Genomic DNA, 26,665 nt, shown 5'->3' on the forward strand with positions numbered 1-26,665 from the left:
ACTGTATTTGTCATTCAAATTGGTACAACACTCAGGAATCCTAAGAAATATTTTGTAAAAGAAATGGACAGGGGGAGAGAGAAAAACAAAGAAGAATGAAGTAGCCACTCAGATACCAGTTTCTACTATTTAAGGAAACATAATCCAATTTTAAGAGTGCAAGTGGCTTAGGAGCATGGTGACAAAACCCTTTTCCAGCATAGTAAATGATGGTTTTGACAACGATGTATTTTCTGTATCTGCCCAGTCCAATATGATAGCCATTAGCCATACATGCGATTATTTAAGTCTGAATGGATTAAAATAAAATATTCAGTTCCTCCATTGCACTAGTCACATTTCAAGCACTCAACAGGAACACATGGCTAGTGGCTATCGTATTGAACAGTGCAGATACAGAACATTTCCATCACTGCATGGCCCTGGACAGCACGGGTCTATATGTTCCTACCAATAATTATTACCAGTGAGTGATGGAAGCATTAGGCTCACCAAGAGAAACATACAAGTAGAGAAGCAGCCATGTTATAAACATAAAAGATCTATTTCCCACCATATTCTCTTTAGGAACAAATTTCTGAAAAATAATCTTTCCCCTGCTCTCTTTACTGAGAAATAGATTTACAGCTTTTTAAAACTTTCCTGGGTTAAATGAATGACAACCTAATCTTTTTTTCTGCTGAGTGGTCTGTGCATTGCATGCAAACTTACAGTTTGGTCTCATCCGCCTCTTTCTGCATGATTTCGAGAATCATGCGGCATGCTTCAGAGGTTCCCTCTGGCGTGGCATGGATGGTGACAGGCTTCTCTGCAGCCCCGGAGTTCTCCTTTCTATGGATGTCTACCCTGCAGGAAAAGAATCAGGAGCCATAGCACAGCGTCATCTGGGACTGGATCCTAGTCCCAAGAATGCGTCGCACTGGCCAATGTACAGCAAGGACACAGACAGACCAGGAAGTGTCACGAGCACGTTTGCAACCAATGCCATTCTCCAAGAAGGCGGCAAGCAGTGCAGGGGGTCTTGTGCCAAACCCAAATTCTCGGCAGCTCCACTGAGAAGGGAATCTTTCTTACAGGAGTGCCACTGGGCAAAGGCATCAAGGCAACGTGGTAATGAAGCCAGTTTGGTAAATGAAGTATGTTGTGTAGTCTTTCCAATGATCTTAGAAGTGAAGAGTAAAGTGAGCGGGATAATACTGTACGTTGGCACAGTGCCGGTCTCTGAACTGATTGCAGCTTTTAAAAGCCATATGTTAATCCAACTCCACCAAATTCAAGCAAGCTTTACGTATCTGAGTATGGACAGAAAACAGAGGCATGCCCTTTCTCTGCCTAAGTTTTTGGTTTCCTTGCCACCGGCAGCCTGCCTTCTTCCAGGCTCTTAAAAACTAATGGCTCAAAAGCTTGATGACTTTATCAGACTTCTTTGGGTAGTTGTGGCTCTATTTGTTTTTAACTTTCAAAATCACATAATTGATTGTATCCTTTTTCACTCTGGCTGTCAGAAAGCCCAAATCCAAGTCTCTGGCCTTTTTCTAAAAAAATGGGCACACACTTTGAGAACTAACTCACTTGTATTTAAACTTGCTGCATTTTTTTAAATGATTTTTTTTTAGTTACTTTATTTTATTTTTTGGACACACTGCGCAGCATGCGGGATCTTAGTTCCCCTACCAGGGATTGAACCCAGTGCCCCCTGCAATGGAAGCGTGGAGTCTTAACCACTGGACCGCCAGGGAAGTCCCTAACCTTGCTGCATTTATAAAGCCACTTTAAATAATCTTTGGAACAAAAAGACATACAAATAAAAATCACTTTCTCAGTGAAGAAAACTTGGGAAAAAAGGGGACTGATTTTAAAATAAAGGAAACACCACATAGTATTTGCCCCCTGTACTATCTCATCATTTCACTCCTATGATTTTAAACTCTGGGACTCATGTAAGTGTTCATTATTTGGAAGTAACTCAGTCACTTTGCAGAAAACAGTGTTTTCTCTTTCAGGTTACAAGACACTCAATATCCTGAATAAAATGCACTAGGCATGTAAATAACAAATATTTGTCAGTAATTTGGTGCTTTGTAATTTAAGTGCTTTGTAATTTCCTTCAATCTGCCTGACTGTCCTAATTCTCACAACACTCCTGGCTTACAGAAGAAGCAATTGGTGCTCAGAGACCTTAACATTTTTTCTAAGATCATATAGCTATTAAGTGGTAAAACTTGAACAAGCGTCTTTGTTTTCAAGACCTGTGCTTTGTTCATTACATCATGCTGTGGTCTTATGAACACACAAACTCAGCAACCTCACAAGTCACTTTATCCACTACAACTCCTACTACCAATTCAGTCTCCTTAAACAGACAGAAAACTAAACATAAGACTAATGTACTTTATTTATTGCTCAATGTAACAGTGACTCACCCATTTCCTTTATGTAGCTATTTGCGAGACTCCCTAGGTGGTCTCAAAGAATGACTACCACCCAGGGCTCTGACGCAGGAGAGGAGGCAAGAGCTAAGATACGCGGGTTCTAGGGTCCCGTAAAGTTCAGCCCCATACCTCTGTTGTTTTAAAAACATGTAGATGTGTTCACAGGTATCAGATAGCTTATGAGAACAATTCTTGACTGTGAGGTCATTAGTACCTTGTTTATGAACTATTAGTGTTTCAGGGTATGACCTTTAGGTCACTGGCATGAAAGCTCATTAAAGCCCCTGGGCTTTGTGTTAGTCTGTTAGTAGTTCCATTTAAAGAAGCCATAGTCCCATACAGCACAGCCCCCCGCTGCTGATGCAAGCAATAGCAACCTGGGAATGGCCGGGACCCACCAGCACTCAGGGGACCCCTCAGAAGGAAGCAAAGGAAGCCCCGGAGGCACGTACCGGGACTGGGTCTGCTTAGTGATGTTCTTTATGGTCAAGCCCTCCTTTCCGATGATGGCACCAACAAACTGGGTGGGGACCAGGATCCGCAGCGGGAAATCAATCTGTCTGGCCTGAGAAGAGCCCCCAGGGGCATGGCCTTGCTCCCGGGAAGAGTGGTCCCCACGCTGGGCTCGCTGAGGGGGCGAAGGGGAGCTCACCTCTTCATCCGGGATGTAGGAAATCTTGAAGGAGTAGTTCTCAAACTGATGCCCGCTTAGCTTCTCGATGGCTCTGAAATGCAGCAGGGGCAAGTGAGCTTTGTTAGAGAACAGTGTTGGAGAAGACCCCCCCAGGGTCAATGGACCGGTTCATTCACTCTCCTTTACTAGTTGCCTACGTGAATGCCGTCCTCGGCACTAAGGATGCAGCGGTGAGCAAGACACGTGCCATCTCTGCTCCCTCAGGGCTTGTGGTTAACAAATTAAACACGTAATTACAACGTGCAGGCCTGGTCAGACTTGATATACAATGTGCCAGTCTGCTTTTTTTCACCACTCAAGGCTGTATCCCCATCATCAAAAACTCTTTGTAAAATACTGGCATAAAATTGTCCTTTTTTAAAAATTTTAATTGTAATACAGTTATTACTGAAAATTCAGAAGTAGATAAGCACAAATAAGAAAAACATCCTAGCCCACCCTATAGCTTTCTTAAATATAAATATATTATTATGTATACAAATGGATTAATACCATACATACTACTTTATAACCTTTAAAAACAGTTAATACTCTAAACAGTTTTCCAAGTGATTAAATACCCTGCAATTTAGTTTTTACTGGCTGTTTAACATTCTATTGATTTGCCATCATTTTTGCAACTGATTCTCTATTGTTTTATATATATATATATATATATATATATATGTTTCTAATCTTTTACTATTACATACAGTATTGTCATGGGCATCTTTGCAACTACAACTTTGCAAACAGGACAAATTCCTAATGGAATTGCTGGGTCAGAGAGCAGGCAGAATTCTAACATTTTAAGTCATTATTGCTCAGTGTCCTTCTGGAAAGGTTTCAACATGTACTATCCCATAGCAGCTAAGACAGCACTTGTTTCCTTGAATCCTCAGAAGTACAAAGTATTATGATTTTAAAAGACTTATCAATTTGATAAATCCCACTATTGCATCTTAAAAACTATACATGAAGTGCAACCATTTTTTCACGTGTCTTTGGCAGCATGTGAAAAAATGAACCCTCTTCTACAATGTTATTGTTTAGGGTTTACGAATTTATTACAAAGCAGCACTTTTTGAATTCAATAAAAGCAACAAAGTAATATCATGTACAGAGGGCCTACCTAAGTAGCAGATGGACAAGAACTCTAAAGGTTCAGTTGTTGGTATATGTATCCTGCTTACATACGTGTGCAAAAGTCAACAGCAAATGACTACTGCCTTTTTCAATGCAACATGAACATTTTGAAAACTAGTGGTAGGAGAATGGGTTAACCATGTATTCATGGGTGTGGCAACCTTGAAAAAGAAATAAAAGTATAATCCTGGGACATGTAACCAATACAGATGTTATGCCACATGTGACCATAATTCTAGTTACAATGACCTGACAGGCACTTCATGGACCCTCTACAAAAAGGAACTTGTTTTTGTTGTTGTTGTTTTTTAAAAAAAATTCAGTCCCATGTGTGTTAACAGCCAAGCTCACAATTAACCAACAATGAAGCAATGTAGCCATGAGTGGGATTAGGAGGTGAATGTGAGTAGGAAAAAGAACCTGAGCCAGGTGCTCTTTGATGAACCACTCCTAGATGACAATGTTCCCTTGGGCTGATGTCACTAAGGTGGATCCCTCTTTTAATATTCATAGAGGGAAAATGAGGTTTCAGCATCCATTCAATGAGTTTGGACAGAAGCGGGCCTGGGCTTCTTCCTCATGGTGCATGGAGGAAGCTCCAGGTGGAAGTGGCTCCTAGTGGCCATCAAAGCAGACTCTAGTGGACACAATGTCACAGACGTGGTGCCCTCTATTCCTGACTATATCAAGATGCAGCTCCCACCTCGGTTTTGATACCAAGGCTCAACATTTTTCAAGATAAAAATCTCTGTACAATCAACAAACAGACACTCTGGTATAAATGCCCTGGGGCTCCACTGATGTGTCAAAGTTCTGCATCTTTTCAGAAAAGGTTTATAAATACAGGACTCAATGGAATTCAAAGACAAGCTCCACTCCCCCCCACGCCCAAATTTGAAGGGAAATAAGCCCAAATCCACTTACGTTTTTGCTTCCTCTCTTGTTGCATATGTGACGTTGACAACGGCAGTTTCTGTGTCTGTGTTGACTAGGAAAGAAGCAAAAACTACATTGTCATAGAAAAAAAAAAAGCTGCCACCCTCTGGCTAATGTAAATAAACTTATTTAGAGAAAAATGCACAAAAAAACGTCACTGCCCTATCTCTTAGAGTTACTTGAATCTCTATCTTTATTCATGCGCGTTCATAGGAATTTGTAATCAACTGTAATATACACATTTGTAATCCATTGTATATACAACTCAAAACTACATTTTCACTAATTTTATCAACACTTTTGCACATGTATATGTATATGCACATTTTCTTTGGATTTTTCATTTTTAATGCCTTCATAAAATTGCAGCAAATAAATGTGCCATGACTTTTGCCTAACCATTCCTTAATTGTTGACAAATGGGTTATTCCCAGTATTTGCTATTCTGACTAGTGTTGATAAAAATCACCACTGTTGCAAATATCACTTGATTTGTGTTCTTCTGAATTATTTTTTTTAGGGTAATTTAGAAAGAAAATAATTGGTAAAAGAACATAATGCTTTTTAATGATTGTTTTCAGATTATTCTCCTAAAAGTTTGTATCAGTTTATTGTACCACTATGAGTTTTGTTATAATTTGCATTTATTTAAAAATAACTGGATATATGTATAAAATAATAAGAAAGTATTTTAATTTTAATTCTTCATTCATGGATAAGGTTGAACTATTACTATTTTTGTTCCCCTCTGATACACCTCCTTGACTGACTGTGTGAGTTAAATCTAGTAACTGTGTACAATGAATAAAGAAAGTTGACAATTCCAACCCACTTGACTGAAGAGAACACATAAATTCTAAGAGTGGTTAATAAGGGGTCACTCTTGTGAGTTGCTTTATCTTGATTCATAATTGCTTGCCTCTTCTTCCAAAGTCAGACATAAAAAATGAATTCAAACAGCAAGACAAAACTTTCTCAATCTAAGTCAGTAAACTTAAACCAAAAATACTGGTTTCCCCAAAACCAGTAAACATAACTAAATCACATCCTCCCCCACTAAAACATTTAAGCTATTGGGAGACTTGGAATTAACAACATTAAGGTGAGGATAATTCAAGAAAACCACAGTAGAGGTGCTTTTCAAAATAATAATAAAACCCTATAGCGCAGGGATCCTTAATCTTTTTTTATTATTATTATTTTTTTTTGCGGTACACGGGCCTCTCACTGTTGTGGCCTCTCCCGTGGTGGAGCACAGGCTCCGGACGCGCAGGCCCTGTGGCCATGGCTTACAGGCCTAGCCGCTCCGCGGCATGTGGGATCTTCCCAGACTGGGGCACGAACCCGTGGTCCCCTGCATCGGCAGGCGAACTCTCAACCACTGCGCCACCAGGGAAGCCCTTTAATCTTTTTTTTAAAAAACATTTATTTATTTATTTATTTGGCTGTGCTGGGTCTTAGCTGCGGCATGCAGGATCTTCGTTGTTGCATGCAGGCTCTTTGTTGAGGCACGGGGGATCTAGTTCCCTGACCACGGATCGAACTCAGGCCCCCTGCATTGGGAGCCTGGAGTCTTATCCACTGGACCACCAGGGAAGTCCTGGGATTCTTAATCTTGAATCCATGTTAGAGCTTCAGGAATTCTTTACTCACCCTCCCCACTTCCCTGCAAATATTCAAAATTGTGGGTACTTGGATTTTTCTGGCTTATAATTTCCATATGATTCTCAAAAAGGTTCAAGACCACTGTTATCCAATAACTTCAAAGTAGCTGCAGCCCTTATGGGGAGGGGAGGCATAATCCTCAGGAGGGAACTGCCACTGAGATTTACGTGTCACCGGTGCTGAGCCCAGCCCTTGCCTTGGCCTGGGGGTATTCGTTTTGCTCTCTAATACACAGAGAGGTCCTCATAGTGCAAAATAGAGAATGTGCAGCCCACAACCATCCTCTTTCGGTGCTGACACACTGAATGCTACGAGGCCTCATATCTGCACTTCGTAGTGCTACAGATGAGGTTGAAGACTCCAAAACGGGAGGAAGGCTAGCTTTGAACCTCCCGAATAAAGCTATCCACTAGAAGTCTCAGATTCTCAGATTTTGTTCTACTCCTTAGTCATATTCTTTGTTCTTGAAAGACATCTGTCTTCAGGAAATCAGACCTGTGATTCTGGGAAAAACTGAGCTCCATTGAAATACTTTATTTCATTGGACATGAAAGCTCTCCTTAAAATCCTACTGAAAATGTTTTCCTGCTGAATCAGGAATCACCTATGAAACAGAACAAAACAACACCCCAGTACTTCTATCCCGTAGCTGTGAGGCAGCTAGAAACTGGGTGCTCTCAGGGCACAGGTGCCATTGGAGCTGTGAACTGCCCCCAGGGACCTGGAGTATTTCTTCTTTGCATGGCACTGTCCTAAGTTTAATAACATGGTCTTAGTTAGTAACTTCTACAGGTTCATGTCTGGAAGGTCATCCTGCCTACTAAATCCATTCCTTATTAGAATGTCTTCTTTTCCATTTGAGGGAAATAACAAGAACTGAGAAAACAGAATCCTTGTAAATCATGTCTTCCTTCTGAGCTCTTTCCCTTCACCTTTGGGTATGGGCAGTCAGCAGTATGAAACTGCCTAATAATATTTTTAATATTCAGGAGTGGAGAGCATCTGAATAACTACTGCTTTAAAACTATTATATTAATTATACTGGCGGATAGAACAGACTGCATATGAGAAAATGGATTCTCTGTGATTTTTCCTAAGTGAACTTTAACCATTATGTATGACTCCACTGTCTGTAAATATTTATTCAGGTTCTCTCTGGGTGCCCCAACTATTCAGTGATACAGGAAGGGTAAATTTATTCTCCCCATTATACACATGTGGAAACTGAGCCAATAAGGTTAAGTGACTTTTACAAGGGCTCACAGTCAGTAAGTGACTGAATTCATAGTCTGCTTTCTAGGTCAGTGCAAAAATAATCTTTATCACATGTTACTGCCTGTCCTATCAGGAGCTTAGAATCTACTTTTCAGGGACTCTTAAATAGCTACATAAGATATCAGCTGAGGTACCCTTTTTTTTTTTCTTTAAAAATCATAGCACTTCATGTTTTAGAAGACAAAAATAAGGGCGGCAGGAAAAAGAGTATATGTTTTCTGGGGATTTACAGCATTGTTCCTAAGACAGAGGCTCTCAAATGAGTACACACAAAAATCACTTGGGGGTGCTTGTTGAACATACAGATTCATGACTTCTTCCCCCGTAGTCTTAATTTGTAGGTCTGTCTACGGTGAGCCCTAGGAATCTGCATTTTCCCAAGCACTCCAGGCGATTCTGGGGTAGGAGTCCTACACCTTGAGAAACACTCAGCGCAAGATATTAGGGATATGTTATTCTTAACCAGGAAGAGGAAAGCTGTAATAGTGTAAATCCAGTTACTTCCAAGTGAATTAAGCTTCCCCCACCCTGACAGCATTTGTCCAGTGCTTGAGTACATTAAAGAGTATAAGAAAAATAGCCTGAAAACCATTCTTTGAAAAAATCGATATAGATGGATATAGACATCTCTCACATACAGATATACAAACATATACTCTAGGAAGCTTGCTTCAAAGGAATTTGAACTTATTATTTGTCCTTGGATTTGACCCGACCTATAAGAAATAACAGGTAATATCCCTCTCAAAATTCAATAGGCTAATTTCGTCACTTATTACCTTGTTCGACATTCTCCACTGTCCCATACTGAGCCAAAAGTCCATCCAACACCTGAAAAAGAAGCTTTGCTGTTAGAATTTCAGGTCTTCCATAAAAGCAGCTAGAACTGAATAAATGTACAGGACTTTCATGTGCTTATTGGCTCTCAAGTAATCTGTTCACTGAGGAAACACAGCAGAGCTTCGAAGTCTTAGTAATTGTTAACAATCACGTTCATCATGATGGTTGGAACCCACTTGCTGCTTTTGAAATGAGAAGCAGAATAATGTACAAAGATCACTTCTCCTTTCTGGAAGATTTAACCTTCTTCCTTCAGTTTTCCTTTAGGGATCTCCTTATTTTACAAAGTAATGAGATATGTATATGTTCAAAGTTTTCCACAATGAAAATTTTTTTTCTTAAAGGAATAAAAACATTAGACAAAACATTCTGTTTCCTTTAAGGCTATTTTGATTTTGTTTGGGTTGGGGAACATGGGGCAGTATGTTTTCAATAATGCAGTAAAGCCACTCCTCATATTCTAGCTTATTTTATTTCAAGGTAACAATCTTGTAAGAAGTTTTACAAATCCGAAAATATGTCTTAACTGTTATTCATAGCAACTAATTCAAAATAAACAAAAAACTTGCTCAAACTAACAAAGAACCTTCTATTCTTATGGGTTTTCCATTTATTTTATTTTTCCCCAAATCGTAATTTAGAAAGGTAAAAATCTTTTATAAAATCATGGGATAAAAATCACAAGCAAGGTATGTATTTTGTTTCACAGTTTGTCTGTTGATGCTTGGTTTCTGAGAAGACAGAACATAAGGGATCAAAGTGCACATCCTGCACAACGAAAGGGACAAATCTGACCCCAAACTTATGGCAGATCATGCACATTAGGGGCACTGAAGAAGGGAAAGTCTGAGGACCTCTAATTCCTAAATGTGAAAGGGAACTATAAAAAAGGGAGAAAATCCCTTATTAACCCATTAAAAAATAAAATGAGGAAAGAGAGCAGGAAGATAATAAATATAGAAATGACATTGGCCTACCTCCCACTGCAGGTGAGGAGGGATGTTTCGAATCTGAATTTTCCTGCTCCTGTAAAAGATAAAAGCACAGACACAACAAACAGGCTTAAGACCACAGTTTGAGTTTACTTTCTCACTATGTTCACCAAGACACCAGCAAGGGATTTTGATTGTGAATCAAGAACATCTTGTTTTAAGCCATTCGTCAATTTCTCCCTTTATGTCTGTTAGTATTTGCTTTATATATTTTAGGTGCTTCTATATTGGGAGCCTAAATGTTAATGAGTGCAATATCCTCTTCTTGTATTGATCCCTTTATCATTATATAATGCCCTACTGTATAGCACAGAGAATTACACCCAACATTTTGTAATAAGCTATAATGGAATACAATCTGCAAAAAAAAAAAAACCACACACACACAAAAAATGAATGACTATGTTGTACACCTGAAACTAATGTAATATTGTAAATCAATTATACTTCAATTTAAAAATTAAAAGAAGAAAAAAAAAGAGCAGCTTGTTTTAAAACTTTCAATTAGGGACTTCCCTGGTGGCACAGTGGTTAAGAATCCGCCTGCCAATGCAGGGGACACGGGTTCAATCCCTGGTCTGGGAAGATCCCACATGCTACAGAGCAACTAAGTCCATGCACCACAACTACTGAGCCCACATGCTGCAACTGCTGAACCTGTGTGCTGCAACTACTGAAGCTCGTGCTCGGCCTAGAGCCTGTGCTCCGCAACAAGAGACGCCACTGCAATGAGAAGCCTGCGCACCACAATGAAGAGTAGCCCCCGCTCGCTGCAACTAGAGAAAGCCCGCACGCAGCAATGAAGACCCAATGCAGCCAAATAATAAAAAAAATAAATAAAATAAAACACAGCTGTTTTAAACAAATAAATAAAACTTTCAATTACTTTGAGGAAAAAAATAAAGAACAAACCCAAGAAGTCTGAACAAGCTAAAGAAACAGGTTAGTTAGATGCAAATCTGCCTTTTCAATTTCCTACCAAAATAGTTAGAATTTAAATTGCCACACATGTTCTAATTATAGAATTATTCCCTTCCTCCTCAACATACATAGTCCTGCAAGTGACCCTACCCCAAAAGGTACCTAGGCTCAAACATGAGAGATGGAATACATACACAGTAGGTTTAAAGAGGATCTTACCTAACAATGCAGAACTTCCTTTTCAAAAATTATTTTTATTTCTAATAGGTAATACAGTCCTAATTCAAAAATCAGGACACTTTAAAGAGGTATTCCATGAAAAGTCTTACTCGTTGCTTGTGTAGCCTTCAGTTCCTTTATGCAAATACTAGTAAATACAAATATACAATCCTATTTTCACCTTTTCTTATAGAAATATTTGCATATTCTGCACACTCACTGAATCTTGTTTTTTTCACCTAACAGTAATGTCCTGAAGATCTTTCTACATTGGCAGATAGAGAACATCCTCATTCTATTTTACACTACTCGGATGTACCAGATATCCATCCCCTATTGATGGATATGTGGGCCTTCTCCTGCCTTTTTATTCAGAAGATTTTTCTTTTTTTCTAAGATATCTGATAACTTTGAGTGATTTAGATCATGTCTTGTTTTTACTTAAGCGTTAAAATTAGATAGAAAGAAGAATAGAAATACGAAGATAAGAATTTTTCTATCTTTGGAGAATATGTTAGATCCCAGAAAGAAAACACAAATCAGCATTTAAATATTAGAAGAGGTCATTTCAATGGAAGGGCCTGGCACTGAAATCCCATAAATATCGCCTTTGGGGGTTGCAAGAGAAGAGATGTGGTGGCCAAAGTGTAGCCCCATTACTTTTCCTTTCCTTCTTGTGTAAGAGGTATCAAATAGTTGCTATATGCAGCCACACATTTCTCCATGGCTTTAATCTGGGCAATAGCCACAGAAAGAAATGTTACAATTCATGCAGAGAGGAAAAAGGAGAGAGACAGAGAAGTACACAGACAGGGGAAACAACAAACAAATAATGAAGGAACTGAGGGGCTCCTGTTTCCTCTGATCTTTTTTTTTAAATTAAGGGGGACCCCATCCCTCTGTTCTAGATCCCATATACTACTTCTGTCTTGTTTTATTTTTAAAAAAGAGAACGCATTCATGCTTTACCAGAGCTGCCTAAATGACTATACAAGCCATTCTGTAGAACCTCTAATCTTGTGTCAGGATAGGAAGGCGAAAAAAGAACCAGGAACTAATTTCTGCTTCTGTGCTATGAAGGCTCATTCCTGACACTGCCTTTGGCAAGACTTCATAATAAAACTGCTGACACCATCCCATACAGTGGCTACATGGAATGCTCCACAAAGGATGTCACAAGCCTAACTATTTATAGAAAAGGCATCATAATTTACAAGAAAATTGAATATTTCTAAAGAAGAATATTTTTGTTATCTCCAAGTATAAATAAACATTGACTACAACTGCTAAGCAAGAACTTATTGATAGAAATCCTATGGGAAGAAACTTCTGCATAGACACTAAGATTTGAATAGAGGAAGATACTGTTGCATTGTTATGACAAAGAATGCAAATAATCTAAATATCCACAAGCAGGGAGATGAATAAGTAAATCATAGTAGAGTCATAATACTGAACATTATACAGCTGTTAAAAAGAATGAAGTAGGGCTTCCCTGGTGGCGCAGTGGTTGAGAGTCCGCCTGCCGATGCAGGGGACACGGGTTCGCGCCCCGGTCCGGGAAGATCCCACATGCCGTGGAGCGGCTGGGCCCATGAGCCATGCCGCTGAGCCTGCGCGTCTGGAGCCTGTGCTCCGCAACGGAAGAGGCCACAACAGTGAGAGGCCCGCATACCGCAAAAAAAAAAAAAAGAATGAAGTAGACATGTATCCACGGTCATAGGACACTCTTCAAGGCATAATGTTATAAGATGAGCGCTAATTACAGATTAGGTTTGATCTGTTTTTTAAGAGCACAAAACAAAACTATATGTCATTAAGTGTATATATATGTAAATGCACAGAAAAAGGTAGCTACAAACATTTGGTTGGTAAAACGGGACATGTACTTTTTATTTTAGCTGCTTCTGTCTTGCTTGCTTTTTAAAAAAAATGACATGTTCATGTCTCACTTACTTTAAAAAATTAACACTTAAAACTCCTACCAGGGCTGCTTTCATGAATTGAAAAGATTCATTTCTTTAAAGTATCCTGGAACCCGCTTTTAAAAAAAAGAGAAAAACCCTCTTATTTTCTCCATAATTATCAACAGGTTAGGTATCCTTCTTGAAATCTTATTTAACGAAGTATTAATTTGTTTGGCAAACCCCTTTGTTCACAGGGTGTAAATAATAAAACTCTGCCCAGTCCAGATGATCCCGAATCCTAACTGAATGGGTCTAAAACAATGATGCTTCCCTGTAATATCTGGTGTGAGGACTGCACATCAGGCAATCAGTTGAGTAACTGGAACGTTCGTTAAGCAGGATTCTCTAACAAGCTAGTGTGTCGCATCTCTAATTTTAGAACAGGATTTTAACCCAGGAACGAAATTTTAACCCAGAAACGAAAAGGGGAAATGGAGATCACTGCAGTAGAACCCATTCAACTGGAGTTCAGTCAGGTCATCTGGGAGAACATCCTGAGAGACTGTCTTTCAGGATCAGGAGTGACCAGGATCTTTGGGATCTGCTAACTTCCATGACATCGTCTGGACACTGTGCCTGCTTGTCAGGGCACCCAAGATGCCCAACCCCTTTTTCCCTGGGAGGGATGTCTGTGTGCTCTTCAAAACCCAGCTCATACTTGCAGACAATTCCAGGGCATCTCCAAAAAAGAGTTGTTTCTGTGCACTCACTCTTAAGTTTTTATAACAGCTCCCTCTTTGCTATAATCACTTATCTGCTGGCGCTGATCCTGTCCTCACTGGATTGGAAATTTCCTCAAGGACAGGCTTCTTGTTTACTAGTCTCCTGTCCAGCAAGAGGCCAAGCACATAGCAGAAGAGGAGAACATGGAACTCTGGGGTCTGGGAAAAGCACTGCTATTTCTGGCTGTTGTCTGTTTATGAGGCGGACCTTCTGGACCCTACCTGGGAGGGCACAGGCTGTCCTTTTCTCCTTTGCCAGGTAGTAAAGGGGAGAGGGAAGACTTCTTTCCCCTCTTTCCTTTAGAGAAGAAACCCAGTGCTCAGCTCAGTCTCGAACAACAAATGTGGATCTTTCTCCCTTTGAAATCCATAAAAGTGTGCCCTGCTTGCAAACAAGCCCAATTTACACAATAACTTAGGAAAGTGATTGGTTTTAAGAAAATAGTTCTTCGTTCCTTAAAAAAAAAAAGAATAACCTCACCGTTTCTTTAGTTTAAAAAAGAAATCAAGCTTCTCTAAAAATACATAATTGACATTTCTCATCCTCTCCACCCAGAACCATTACAGCCAGCTCCTAGCTGGCCTGCCGTCTGTCTTACTTTCCCCTCCTCTCCCATCCTTCCCACACTTGGTGACTTTCTAAAACACAAATATGACTGGTTGCTTCTGCCTTCTTTGAATGACTCCCTGTCACCACATCCAAATTCCCATTCATGACCCTGTTACTGTCCCGTTCCCCATCTCTTTATCTTTAAACCCTCTTGCCCCAGCAACTGCTCTAAACTTTGGGCTCTTACCCTTCCATCCAAAATAATTTGTCACACCTGTAGTCTATATGCGTGCCAGGTCTGAGCCTTCAACATGCTCAGTCCACCTTAAAAACAAGAGTAAACAAAGGCAGTAAGGAACATGATTTTGATTTTAAAAAAATTTTAACCGAAAACAGAATAAGACCTGCAGTCAAGCTATTAATATAGACACACAGGCTCTCTCCCCAAGGCTCTGGGATTCAGGAACTCAGAATTTCCCACTTTCATATTCAAGTAAGTGTGTTCAGTGGAAAAGAGCACGTCGTTCAGTCTCTACACATCCAGGAAAAGAATAATATAGCCCAACAGCTATTCTGCTTGGCTGAGGAACTGGCCATTTTGATGGATTCTATATTCTGGTTAATTGGTGACAACGGTATACACATGTAGACTAGCAAATCTTAACTACAAACAAAAAAAACTTAACCACAGCTCACCTAAGGCTCTTCAACGTGTAAGTGCCTCAGGGTACTTTTCATGAATATGTTATTATCTTTGTACTGTAGATGCCCAGAGGAAGTGGAAAGCTCTGAGTGAACTTCAGATAAAACTAGATGTCCACTGTTATGAATTTCAAGGACCTGGCAGAAGTTATTGTGTATGGTAGAATCTGTTGCTTAAAATATCTGGGCAATCAGCTGGGGAAGTAAAATCATATTTAATTGTCAAGGAATCTCTTATTTTGAAGAATCACCCCACATCTGTGTGTGTGTGTGTGTGTGTGTGTGTGTGTGTGTGTGTGTGTGAAACGCCTGTTTGCTTGTGAGGTGGATAATGCCATCGTTTTAATTAACCACAAGTCTGAACTCTAGCCCAGGCACTGACCATGCTGGGGGCCTGAGTAGGGAAGACTTAACATATATTGTGGACTCCCACCTCATAGGATCTCAGATTCCATTTGAAAATTAGGCAAGCTAAGGATCAGAAGATGTCCGGGAAAACTGTGGGCAAGAGAAGCAACAGAGGAAGCAAAAGGATCCTGTAAGAGAGTCCTTTGGGGTTCAGTGAGAGATCCTACCCAACTAGGTCCCATCTGTTTCCATAGCAATTTTGAGCTCCATCAGATGACACTGTGGTTTTATTCTTGCAAGGAAATCAAACCACCATGGAATGTACATTATCTAGAGGTAGGTGTGCTAACTGACTCCAAGGGCAGTGGCAGAGCCAAGGCTGAAACCACCAGAGCTCTTGGCCATGCCCGCTTCTCTAGTGCTATAATCAGATTCCCCTGCATCCCATGTCCTCATTAGTAAGTGTCTGAGGCACTTTCTCTCCTTCCCATTCCTCATTAGTTCTAAAAGTTCCCCTTAAAACTTCTGGACATTCTGTACAAGGGACATCCTGTGCTAAATTGAACTAGGACCTAGGGCTAGCAATGAATCAGGGAAGCAGATGAATCACCAGTGATAGCCTCGGCCAATCTTCTATTCAGCACTCAGCTGCCTTTTACAGTAATCCCCTCCCCCACCCGCCTCTCATTCTTTCTCTCCTTTCTCTCACACACATACACACAGAGGACACAGGGCATGACTTAATCAGTGAAACTAACTGTTGTCACTTTGTTACAAAATTATTAAGAACTGCATCTGCCGCTATGGAATCTAAAATAAATGTATTATAACAGTTATTAGAAAACCAAATGCTTTCCACATAAAAACTGTTGAAAAGTGGGGCTTCCCTGGTGGCACAGTGGTTGAGAGTCCGCCTGCCGATGCAGGGGACATGGGCTCGTGCCCTGGTCCAGCTGCGGAGCGGCTGGGCCCATGAGCCGTGGCCGCTGAGTCTGCGCGTCTGGAGCCTGTGCATCTGGAGCCTGTGCTCCGCAATGGGAGAGGCCCGCGTACCGCAAAAAAAAAAAAAAATGTTGAAAAGTGAAAAAGAGGTTTGGGGTTTTTTATAAGGAGAAAAACATGTGATCAGAGTAAAGTCCTTGTGAATATTAGCAGTGTTATGGGCCAAATCATATAAGGATTAAATCAGATATTATTGTGGTGCCCTGTTGCAAAGGGTTTGAGCCAGGAGAACTGTAGTTATGAACTCAGTAAATTCCCTTGCTCTATAAACTCAGGTCCGCAAAACCATAAACCCCCAAGTGGCCTGAACACACTCATGCTTCATGAGAATTCAGAGACAGGACCTCTTGAAAGTCTACTGCTTGAATATCACAGAAAAGAAATCAGTGAATATGATAAAGCAATAGTCTGAGACTTTGTAACTTACTCATTTACCTCCGAGCCCCTCTCAAAGAGGCCTTGACTTTTTAAGAGGTTGCCAACACAATTCCAGACTTCCCTCTTGAGGAAAACATCAGGAATTCTTAATTGTTCTTGAAAGAGGTAGAAGGAGAAAAGTAATTAGATAATGATGAGATGTTCATGAGAAGACAGGTCAGGCTGCTCCACCTGGGCAAGATGGTGAAGGAGTTTCCCTAGTGGGTCAGGTACAATGAGTACAATTTGCATTAAATGACCATTGAGTTTCATTCCAACTGCAGGATTCTACAAACCCTTTAGAAGGGTTAAAATCATCTCCTGTTAAAAGGAATCAGTATGCTCGACTGTAGGTTGAAACCACCATACACTGTTCTAGTAAAGTAGATAATCACATTCCTCAGATATTCAATATTTTAGCTCTTTAAAAAGGAAGTCAATATCTAAAATTTCTCTTTTTTGATTCGTATTCAGTTTTTAGTGAAGGGGGCTCCTTTTACTGAAGTAGTGGTAAATAGAAATATTTGAACTGAAGGAACACTAAAAAAATCTAAATAATTATTCAGGGAAAATATTTTTCTTTGTCAAACACATCTTCAGTATTTTAAAATAAAGCAAAAAAAAAACCTGACATAGGAAAACCGTGACCAGTCTTACCAAGGTTTGTGTACAATTTCCTACAGATAACACCATCTTTCCCATCTACCATACTACTCGTTAACTCATTTTGTGACAAGAGAGAATGAAATACAGTTTTAGCTCTAGCTTTACCAGAATTTCTCCATGGGCTTCATTGAACACTATTTCTTTCTCATCCTTCAAGTTATTTTATTTGATGAGTTTATTAATGTTTCAGAGAGACACCCAACACATTCATCACACTGTTTCTAGCAGGAAGCTTTCCCCAAGCCACCAATATTATTTACATTAATGGGTGCTAAGCATCCCATTTAAGCCTTACCACTCCCCTATGAAGGAAGGATTGTTATCCTCACTTTCAGATAAGTAAACTGAGGTACTGATGAATCCCCTGTCCAGTCTCACAGCTGGGAGCAATATTTTTGACCGCGGTCTACAAGTTTAAATCTTTGCTCTTAAAATGTCACTCGAATTGTCATGTCAAGTCACCGACAAAATTTACATTTCATGTATATACTTCAGTTCAATGAATTTTGGACAAGATGTACCACCTCAGGCAAATGCTGGGAAAATGAGTCTTAGGAATAGATTTCCAGGTTTTCCCTCTCACTGTCAACCTCATTGTAGACTCTGACCAAAAACATCTCTCCCAGGAAGGGTTATTTTGGAAATTTCACTATAGTGGTTCACCCTTTGCTCCTCAGAAGATTTATTTAATATAAATGCCCTTCAGAGAGGGCAATAAAGGTATTAATTAGTGAACTCCTTCACAGGGTCAGCTGACTCCTGACTCCTGGTTGACAGCTCTCCTGGCCCAGGACTGGGAGCTGTGCCTGCCTGTGAGCCTAATAAGCCTTTGCTCATCATCACTGGCCCCAGTCAGCACTGTGCTGAATCTCATGGGGCAGGATAGAGTTTGAGAACCCTCCCCAAAATATGGGTTGCTGAATGGAGAAGGGTGGGGTGAATCCCAGACAGGAGACAAAGTTCTCAGAAGGAAAGGACATTCAAGTGTGCCTGAGTACAAACAGGCATTTGGATTCAGGAGGGTGGGATCTTGAGAGGTAAGGCTGAGTTTCTGTGAGTGAAAGATCTCAAAGTCAGCTTCCAGCTTTTCAAGATCTGAACCATGTAAGAATTGAAAGCATTTTATTGTGCTGTGATGAAGGTGCCAGTTAACAAAACCAAACTGTGTTTCTCTTCTTTTTTTTTAAATTTATTTATTTATTTTTGGCTGCGTTGGGTCTTCGTTGCTGCGCGCAGGCTTTCTCTAGTTGCAGCGAGTGGGGGCTACTCTTCATTGTGGTGCGCGGGCTTCTCATTGTGGTGGTTTCTCTTGTTGCAGAGCCTGGGCTCTAGGCGCATGGGCTTCAGTAGTTGTGGCATGTGGGCTCAGTAGTTGTGGCTCGTGGGCTCTAGAGTGCAGGCTCAGTAGTTGTGGTGCACAGGCTTAGTTGTTCTGCGGCATGTGGGATCTTCCCAGACCAGGGCTCAAACCCGTGTCCCCTGCATTGGCAGGCGGATTCTTAACCACTGCGCCACCAGGGAAGCCGCAAACTGTGTTTCTAATGAAGTGATTAGTTTCTAATGAAGTGATTACCCGTATAAGGCCCTCAATTCATTATCTGTAATTAAGACTAACCAGGGTAAAAACAAATATTTACATATCATATTTTGAGCCCTGATAAAAACATATATAAACTTGATGCAACACAAGTTACAATTTGAGTACATGAATGTTTTACTTGTGTGGTGCAGGGTAAATACAAAACCATCTTTATAAAGGAAAATGAAGCCACATGCCTCGTCACCAACAACTGTGCCATCCTTTCAGCATCTCTCCAATTCATTTTCAAATAATTGTTTTCTTGAGTTCTCCAAACAGCACTCAACTCTGTCCTTTTCCTTTTTTTTTACTTGTGCCTTTTTCATTTTTTCCCTCCTCAGCTCAAGTAGCATCTGTAATAGAGCAGGTGCTCAGCAATCAGCAAATTCACCAGGAGCATGTGTTGCTGACAGCTGGCTTCTTTTTCCTGGCACCCTCCACCCCATATTCTGTGTTCCAACTATAAGAAGAACACGTGATTAGTGAAGACACTGACTGGTCTTCAACCCAGCCAATTTCTTTCACTCCAGTCTATGCTTATCAGCTCAAGGCAACAGGCTGTTGACTGGAAAATGCAGGGGAAGACATTTCCCGACACAGTAGCCACTGCAAACCCTTCCTGTGATTGGATGTAATGACTCATGTGGAGGTGCTGTTTCTTCCCTGAAGACAACAAGTACAATGGCATGCCCTGACATATTGAAGAAACAGTGTCACAATTAACAAAAATTCAAGCCAGAAGCTGTGAGCCCACAATGTCTGGGAATGAGTGATAAACCAACAGCCATTTTACTTCTGAAAAGAAGGAACTACTCCCAGCAGTTATAAAAGACTTTGATCTTAATCATTATAGTCAGGATGATTAAGAAAAATTAAGTTCATCTCTAATATAGCTCTAAATCCCAAGTAAGCAGAGAAAGGGAGGAGAGAACTCCTTCCCCATGCTGTGTAAATCAAATAGCATTCACCATCTCACACAAAAGGAACATCTCACCCACACTGAAGGTTAGGTACTATGAACAATCCGAACTACCCATACCCAAATGTTCTGACTGGAGGTTAAATACTGGACATTTTAGGGCTTCCCTGGTGGCGCAGTGGTTGACAGTCCGCCTGCCGATGCAGGGGACACGGGCTCGTGCCCTGGTCCGGGAAGATCCCACACGCCGCGGAGCGGCTGGGCCCGTGAGCCATGGCCGCTGAGCCTGCACGTCCGGAGCCTGTGCTCCGCAACGGGAGAGGCCATAGCAGTGAGAGGGCCGCGTACCTCAAAAAAAAAAACAAAAAAAAAAAACTGGACATTTTATCTCATTTGGGAAATAAGATGATTTCTAAGATTAAACCAAAAGCTTTTCCAACTTCATTTAACAGGTGTTCACTAAGCACCTGTTACTAGCCACGCACTTGTTTTAGGTTCTGGGGTAGAGTAGTGAACAAAACAAAAGTGTCCGCATGCTGCTTATATTCTAGGGAGTAAACAAACAGAAAAGACAACACTGACCTCAGCAACCCTAAAGCTCTCTAATTAATTTCAATAAAACATGTACTTTACATGTTTAATGCAACATGTACATTTCAATAAAGAATGTACTTTAGAGTTGGTCCCTTGAATCAATTATGTCCTCAAGGAAAAAGGCTATTCCTGCATTTTCTTAGTCATATTTTTAGGTTTTAGCTAGACATGAACCCAATGTCCTTTAACACCTGTTTCTGCACAGTATCCTTAAACTGTAATTGCAGGTAGTAAAGAGCATCACACAAGTCCTTGTTTCCAACCACCGTGGGGAAGTTAAAGCTGAGGCAGGCATTTCTGTGTATAACAGCAGTGGAACACCTGCACTGCCACAAAGGGGAAGCTTTCCTTCCCACCCGGGTCTGCCCCTTAGCACTTAACCCCCTGAGATTTCCTCTGCTACACAAAGGGGGAGCTCTGGAGAAAATAAGAGGACCAGAGGAAAAGTTATTTCTCAAAATTGGGAGAGGAGTCAAGAAAAAACTTCTCAAACACCACCAATAAAAAAATAAAATCACAGCATGCAAAGAAAAACAAATCAGTGAATGTCTTCAATATCTCATAAAGTGCTGATGTAAAAACAAAGGAAGATCGTTAGCTCTTAGAGCTAATGTTACATGATTTGAATACAATGAGACTTTTTAAAACCTAGAATTGCCAACTTTTTTTTTTTTGAGCCACGCCACGCAGCTTGTGGGACCTTAGTTCCCAGACCAGGGATTGAACCCGGGCCCTCAGCAGTGAAAGTGCAGAGTCCTAACCAATGGACGGCAAGGAAATTCCCCTTTTTAAATTTATTTTATTTTATTGCCAAATAGCCAACTTTTAAAACAGACGAACTGGGGAAAGATGGCATATAAATTATTCTTATATTTAAAAGGATTCATCATCCTAATGAGGATTCATCTTAAGATATTTTTACATCAATTCTGAAATAAGACAAATTAGTAGGGAGATAACTGCAAATACACAAATTTGATTTATAACCAATTTTGAGAGACTAGACTTTTGCCTACAGAAATTTTTCCAGTGGTGCCGATCGAAATGCAAGATTCATATCCTTCTCGAACTATGTACATCCTATCCCTACCCCTGCAGCTCAACAGCTCTAACCTGGTGATGTGGACACAGCAGTCACTCAGGAAATCTGAGGAATGAATGAATGTACATGATAGGGTTAAGATCTCTGGCACTTAAAAGTAGAATTCCTCCCAGCTGTTGGTTCACACTCTCTTTCGAGTTCCCTGTCTTACAAAGACAGTAAACAGAGCATCTGTCTCAGTTGGTTCCTGACTTTTCATCACTTCCTCTCAAACCAGTACCATTAGCTGGGTGGGCCCCAGCAGGACCCAATACTGGGAAGTATCCTATATAGGAGTCAACACCTGACGTGAATAAAGGTGAACAACCTACCTGGCTCAGCAGGTGGCCAAGGGAGGTCCTGCTACCACAGCTTCAAATTCCTTTTCCTCTCTCTTCTCCCTTCCCTGGAAGCAGTGCACGGTTGGTTGCCCTCTACTACCAGGACCCTCTTTCCTTTCTTTGTTGGGAGCCAGGTCCTCAGCAGCATGAATGAGGGAGGGAAGAGAGTTCAGTTGGTGGCCTCCCCTTAGCTGTTCGGAGTCCCAGTCTCCTTAGCATTGTGATAAGCTCCTGCACTCTCCTCTCATTTGTCCCTCCCCAAATCCCAGGGGATTATGAGAAAGCGCTCCATAAACTGTAGTGCACCCTACACAGGTAGGCATTAGGGTTATTTTGACAGAAGCACCCTCAAACTCCTTTTCCCAGCGTCGGTCCTGATATGCCCAGGAGAGCTGGTGCCTGGTTTTCCTATGAAATGTGAATGGATTTGACTTCACCGGATGAGTCACAATCAGATAATCAATTAGAAGGCACTGCATGGAGCCAGCACTGAACTGGAAGAGAAGCTACTGAAGTGATAAAGAATCACCTGTGGATTCAGGCTTAAAAGGACCCATTTCAGGATAATTTCACAAGCTAAAATGTACAATTGGCAAACTGATGGATTATTCTTCTCCTTCATTTAAGAGCACCTTGATTATTGTGCCCAAGTGAGAGTACTTTTGTTCCTTGGTGAGAAATACAAAATTTGTAATAGTCAAGCATAGATACTTGTGGAAATGCAAACACTTTTATTTACTAATGTCCATAAGGCCTTGATTTCTTAGAAGAGAACAATGATTTAAGAAAAAATATAAATTTAAATATAGTCCCTGGATTTTCTAACCTAATAATTCTCCCCACCCCTAATAAAACATTTTATCATTACCAAAGGCCACCACTGTTTCAGCACCACAAGAAGCAGAGTGGGAGATGTGCTGAGCAGGGAGCCAGAGACCACGGTTTGAATGCTGGCTCCACTTCAGGCAAAGCTGTCGGGTGGATACTGGGCCAGTCACTTAACCTCCCTGCTTAATGCCTCGGACATGAGGCACTTGAGATAAGATGACAGCCAGTTAGACAAGCTTCTTTCCAAACCCAAGATTCACTCCATTTTGGCAGCAAAACAAAACTGTCACAAAGAAAAGGTAAGGAGCAGAAAGAAAAGGTGTCTCTCTCCGTGGACCTTAGGCTACAGAGACTGAATTAAAAAAAAAAAAAAATCATCCCAACAAATCTTGCATTTTGTTTGGGTCACAGTTTTTAACAACCCACTAGATAAGTTAGCCGACAGAGTCCATACTATTTTATGATTGAATGGCTTACAATCCAAAAAAAGTGGATTTGTGACTCTATATCACAACCCACCCCTGCAGCCACAATTTATCCCATTTCTTCCCTTTTCTACCTTATTGCAGAAAGCCTTATGTTTACATCTTCACTAGTGCCAGGGTTACTCTTGTACAATCTCTGGTGTCTGGATTTTGAAGGTATAATGTTACTTCCTGAAATTTACTATGAATGGAGTATACGGCACAGCTAAGTAGGAGCTTGTCCATTTCCTACAGGTGTATATAGGTCTTGGCATGGGACTGTGAATAAGGAGACTATAACTGCCTCCAAGGAATTCCACTGATGTCATAAACCACTGTATCAAAGCTTAGGTTTCCACTACATAGAAACAGAGCTCTGGCCCATAATTCAGATGCTGGTTAGTTAGTATTGTACTGATATTCTACTTGTTATTGCAACTTTGATCTATACAACTCTGTAAAGCCTACATTCATATTTTTAAAGTAACATGCTTTAGCAGCAGGTGAGAGAAACTTAAGACATGATACAGGGCTTCCCTGGTGGCGCAGTGGTTAAGAATCCACCTGCCAATGCAGGGGACACGGTTTGAGCCCTGGTCTGGGAAGATCCCACAAGCCGCAGAGTAACAAAGCCCGTGCGCCACAACTACTGAGCCTGCGCTCTAGAGCCCGTGAGCCACAACTACTGAAGCCTGCGTGCCTAGAGCCGGTGCTCCACAACAAGAGAAGCCACTGCAATGAGAAGCCTGCGCACTGCAACGAAGAGTAGCCCCCAATCACCGCAACTAAAGAAAGCCGCCTGCAGCAACAAAGACCCAATGCAGCCAAAAATAAATAAATAAAATACATAAATTTATATATATATAAAAAAGACATGACACATTTATTGGAAAAGCAGCAGTGTTAGCTTGATTAAATGCATACACCACTAGATAACTGTCCAAGGCCCTTTCCAACTCCAATGGTCTAGGCAACAGGTGAGTAAGAGAGACTTCAAAGGCAAGGGGGACAGGCGGGGTGGGACTGTGGTGAGACATCAGGATGAAAAGTGTTTATACTACATGGAGCTCTTCCTAGTGAATTTTATATAGTGATTCTGCAGATCTCAGCAAAATTGGACACATATCTATCACTCAACTGGCTTCTTTAAAACAAATTAACTTTTTAGAAATAAGTACTATATATTCTTTGCACAAAGTTCAAAAGGTACCAAAGCAGAAAAAACACAGCAGAAAAATTTGCCCTCTGTTATCTATCCTTCAGGACTCCAGTCCTGATACCAGTTTTTAAACATCATTCCAGAGTATTCTGCACAAAAGCATATACGTATATAGTTGACCCTTGAACAGCATGGGGTTAAGGGTACTTACCCACGCCCCCCGTGCAGCTGAAAATCTGCTTATAACTTTTGATTCCCCCCCGAACTTAACTACTATAGCCTACCGTTGACCAGAAGCCTTACTAATAACATAAACACATATTTTGTATGTTATATGTATATCTACATATATTTTATGCATTCATGACATACCTTTTTCTTAATCTTTTTGGTATTTCTAGGCTACATGGTTCATCTGTGAGGTTTTTCTTTTTAAGCTGTCCTAAATCTCCCCAAAATTTCCAATATATTTATTGAAAAAAATCCATGTATAGGTGGACCCATGCAGTTCAAACCCATCCTGTTCAAGGGTCGACTGTGTATTCTTTTTTCCCCCCTCAAAAAAAAATGTTAGTGCTCTGTATATGCTTTTTTCACTTGGAGATTGTGTCATAGCCATACACAGAGCTGTATTATTCTTTTTGACAGCTGTACAACATTCAACTTTATGAATATACCATGATTTATTTAACTGGTCTCCTATTGATGGACATACGTTTCTAACCTTTTGCTATTTCCAAAAAACCAAAAATGTTGTAGCAAGTAACTTGTCTATCTACCTAATTTTACACCTGTGAGTGTATCTTGGAAGATAAGCTCCTAGAAGTGGAATCACTGAGTCAGAAGGCTGTGCATTTGTAACGTCAACATACAAATGCAACACTGTTTCTCCACACATGAAAACGCAGCTCTCCAATTTTTGATTTCTGCCCATTCATAGGTGAAAAATACTATCTTTTTTTGCATTTTAACTATGAATGAAGCTGATTGTTTTTCATATGCTAAAGAACCTACCCACCTCACCCACTCTGGGAAACTCCACAGAATGCTTCCCTGCTCTTCTTTGTATTCTGGCAGGTGATTCCTGATCTGATTAACTTCATTCACTTCATTTATTCAACAAACCCTCACTGAGTATTGCGGGACACCAGAGAGACAGGTGAAAAGCCTGTTCCCCACCATGAGGAGCTCACAGTCTGGCAGGAAGATAGCCAGTGCACCCTGCATGCAGTGTTGCTGTGGACAGGCCTGGGGGGTGCCGAGTGGCTGAGCAGACAGGAGGAGAACCTGGAAAGGCCTCCAGGGAAGGTGATGCCTCAGCTGAGTCTGAGCAGTACGAGGCAGAGTGAGCCAGGAGAGCAAAGGTGAAGTAGAGAGTGCAGAGGGGTTTAGAGGGCCTTTCAAATCAAGGGAATGAGGTGTACAAAGGCAGGGCAGCAAGGGCACTTGGTTTGAGAGGAGCAGAGCACGCTTCCAGGGACCACGAAGGTGATAAACCTTTCACCAAGACTCAGAAACTGGGAGACAACGTAAACACAGCCATCAGCATTAACTTTCTTTTCAGAAGCTGTTTTCTTCTTAACTGACTCCCTTCCTCAGAGAAGACAGCCTTGTGGCCCTGAGAATTTAGGTGCAAGTATAATTCTATAGCTGTGTGCACCTCACTACTGGGGCAGTCTACTGATAATTCCTCGCTTCCCTTTGACATGGAGCTGCCAGGTACACTTAACCAACAAATTAAGTGCCTCCAGATGAAAATTAAAGCATCTTGCCAACTACCATTATAATATCCTTCTGTTCCCAGCAGGTATTCACCACACCTCTTGAGAGTGTAACAAACAGATCCATTAAAAATATTAAGGGACGGGCTTCCCTGGTGGCGCAGTGGTTGAGAGTCCGCCTGCCGATGCAGGGGACGCGGGTTCGTGCCCCGGTCTGGGAAGATCCCACATGCCGCGGAGCGGCTGGGCCCGTGAGCCATGGCCGCTGGGCCTGCGCGTCCGGAGCCTGTGCTCCGCAACGGGAGAGGCCACAACAGTGAGAGGCCCGCGTACCACACACACACAAAAAATTAAGGGACCTCCCTGGTGGCGCAGTGGTTAAGAATCCGTCTGCCAATGCAGGCGACACGGGTTCGAGCCCTGGTCCGGGAAGATCCCACATGCCATGGAGCAACTAAGCCCGTGCGCCACAACTACTAAGCCTGCACTCTAGAGCCCGCGCGCCA

The 26,665-nt window shown here is 41.2% G+C and overlaps 1 protein-coding gene across 6 annotated transcripts in view; it reads right to left on the bottom strand.

Annotated features, from left to right (window-relative positions):
• The window catches only part of IGF2BP2 (insulin like growth factor 2 mRNA binding protein 2), a 159,938-nt gene that overhangs the window by 33,299 nt on the left and 99,974 nt on the right, over window positions 1-26,665 (bottom strand). For 4 of the 6 annotated variants that reach the window (XM_033855603.2, XM_033855600.2, XM_033855598.2 and 1 more), the window contains 5 exons: window positions 9,945-9,993; window positions 8,907-8,958; window positions 5,176-5,239; window positions 2,885-3,157; window positions 712-846 (listed from right to left, as the gene is read on the bottom strand). In XM_033855603.2, coding sequence (XP_033711494.1) covers window positions 712-846; window positions 2,885-3,157; window positions 5,176-5,239; window positions 8,907-8,958; window positions 9,945-9,993 — 573 coding nt within the window. Of the gene's footprint in view, window positions 1-711; window positions 847-2,884; window positions 3,158-5,175; window positions 5,240-8,906; window positions 8,959-9,944; window positions 9,994-14,585; window positions 14,609-16,817; window positions 16,924-26,665 lie in introns of those variants that run through there. The other 2 variants (XM_073803982.1, XM_073803983.1) reach the window with 2 other exon arrangements.

Source organism: Tursiops truncatus, chromosome 4 (genome assembly GCF_011762595.2).
Source record: "Tursiops truncatus isolate mTurTru1 chromosome 4, mTurTru1.mat.Y, whole genome shotgun sequence".
Lineage (NCBI taxonomy): Eukaryota > Metazoa > Chordata > Mammalia > Artiodactyla > Delphinidae > Tursiops > Tursiops truncatus.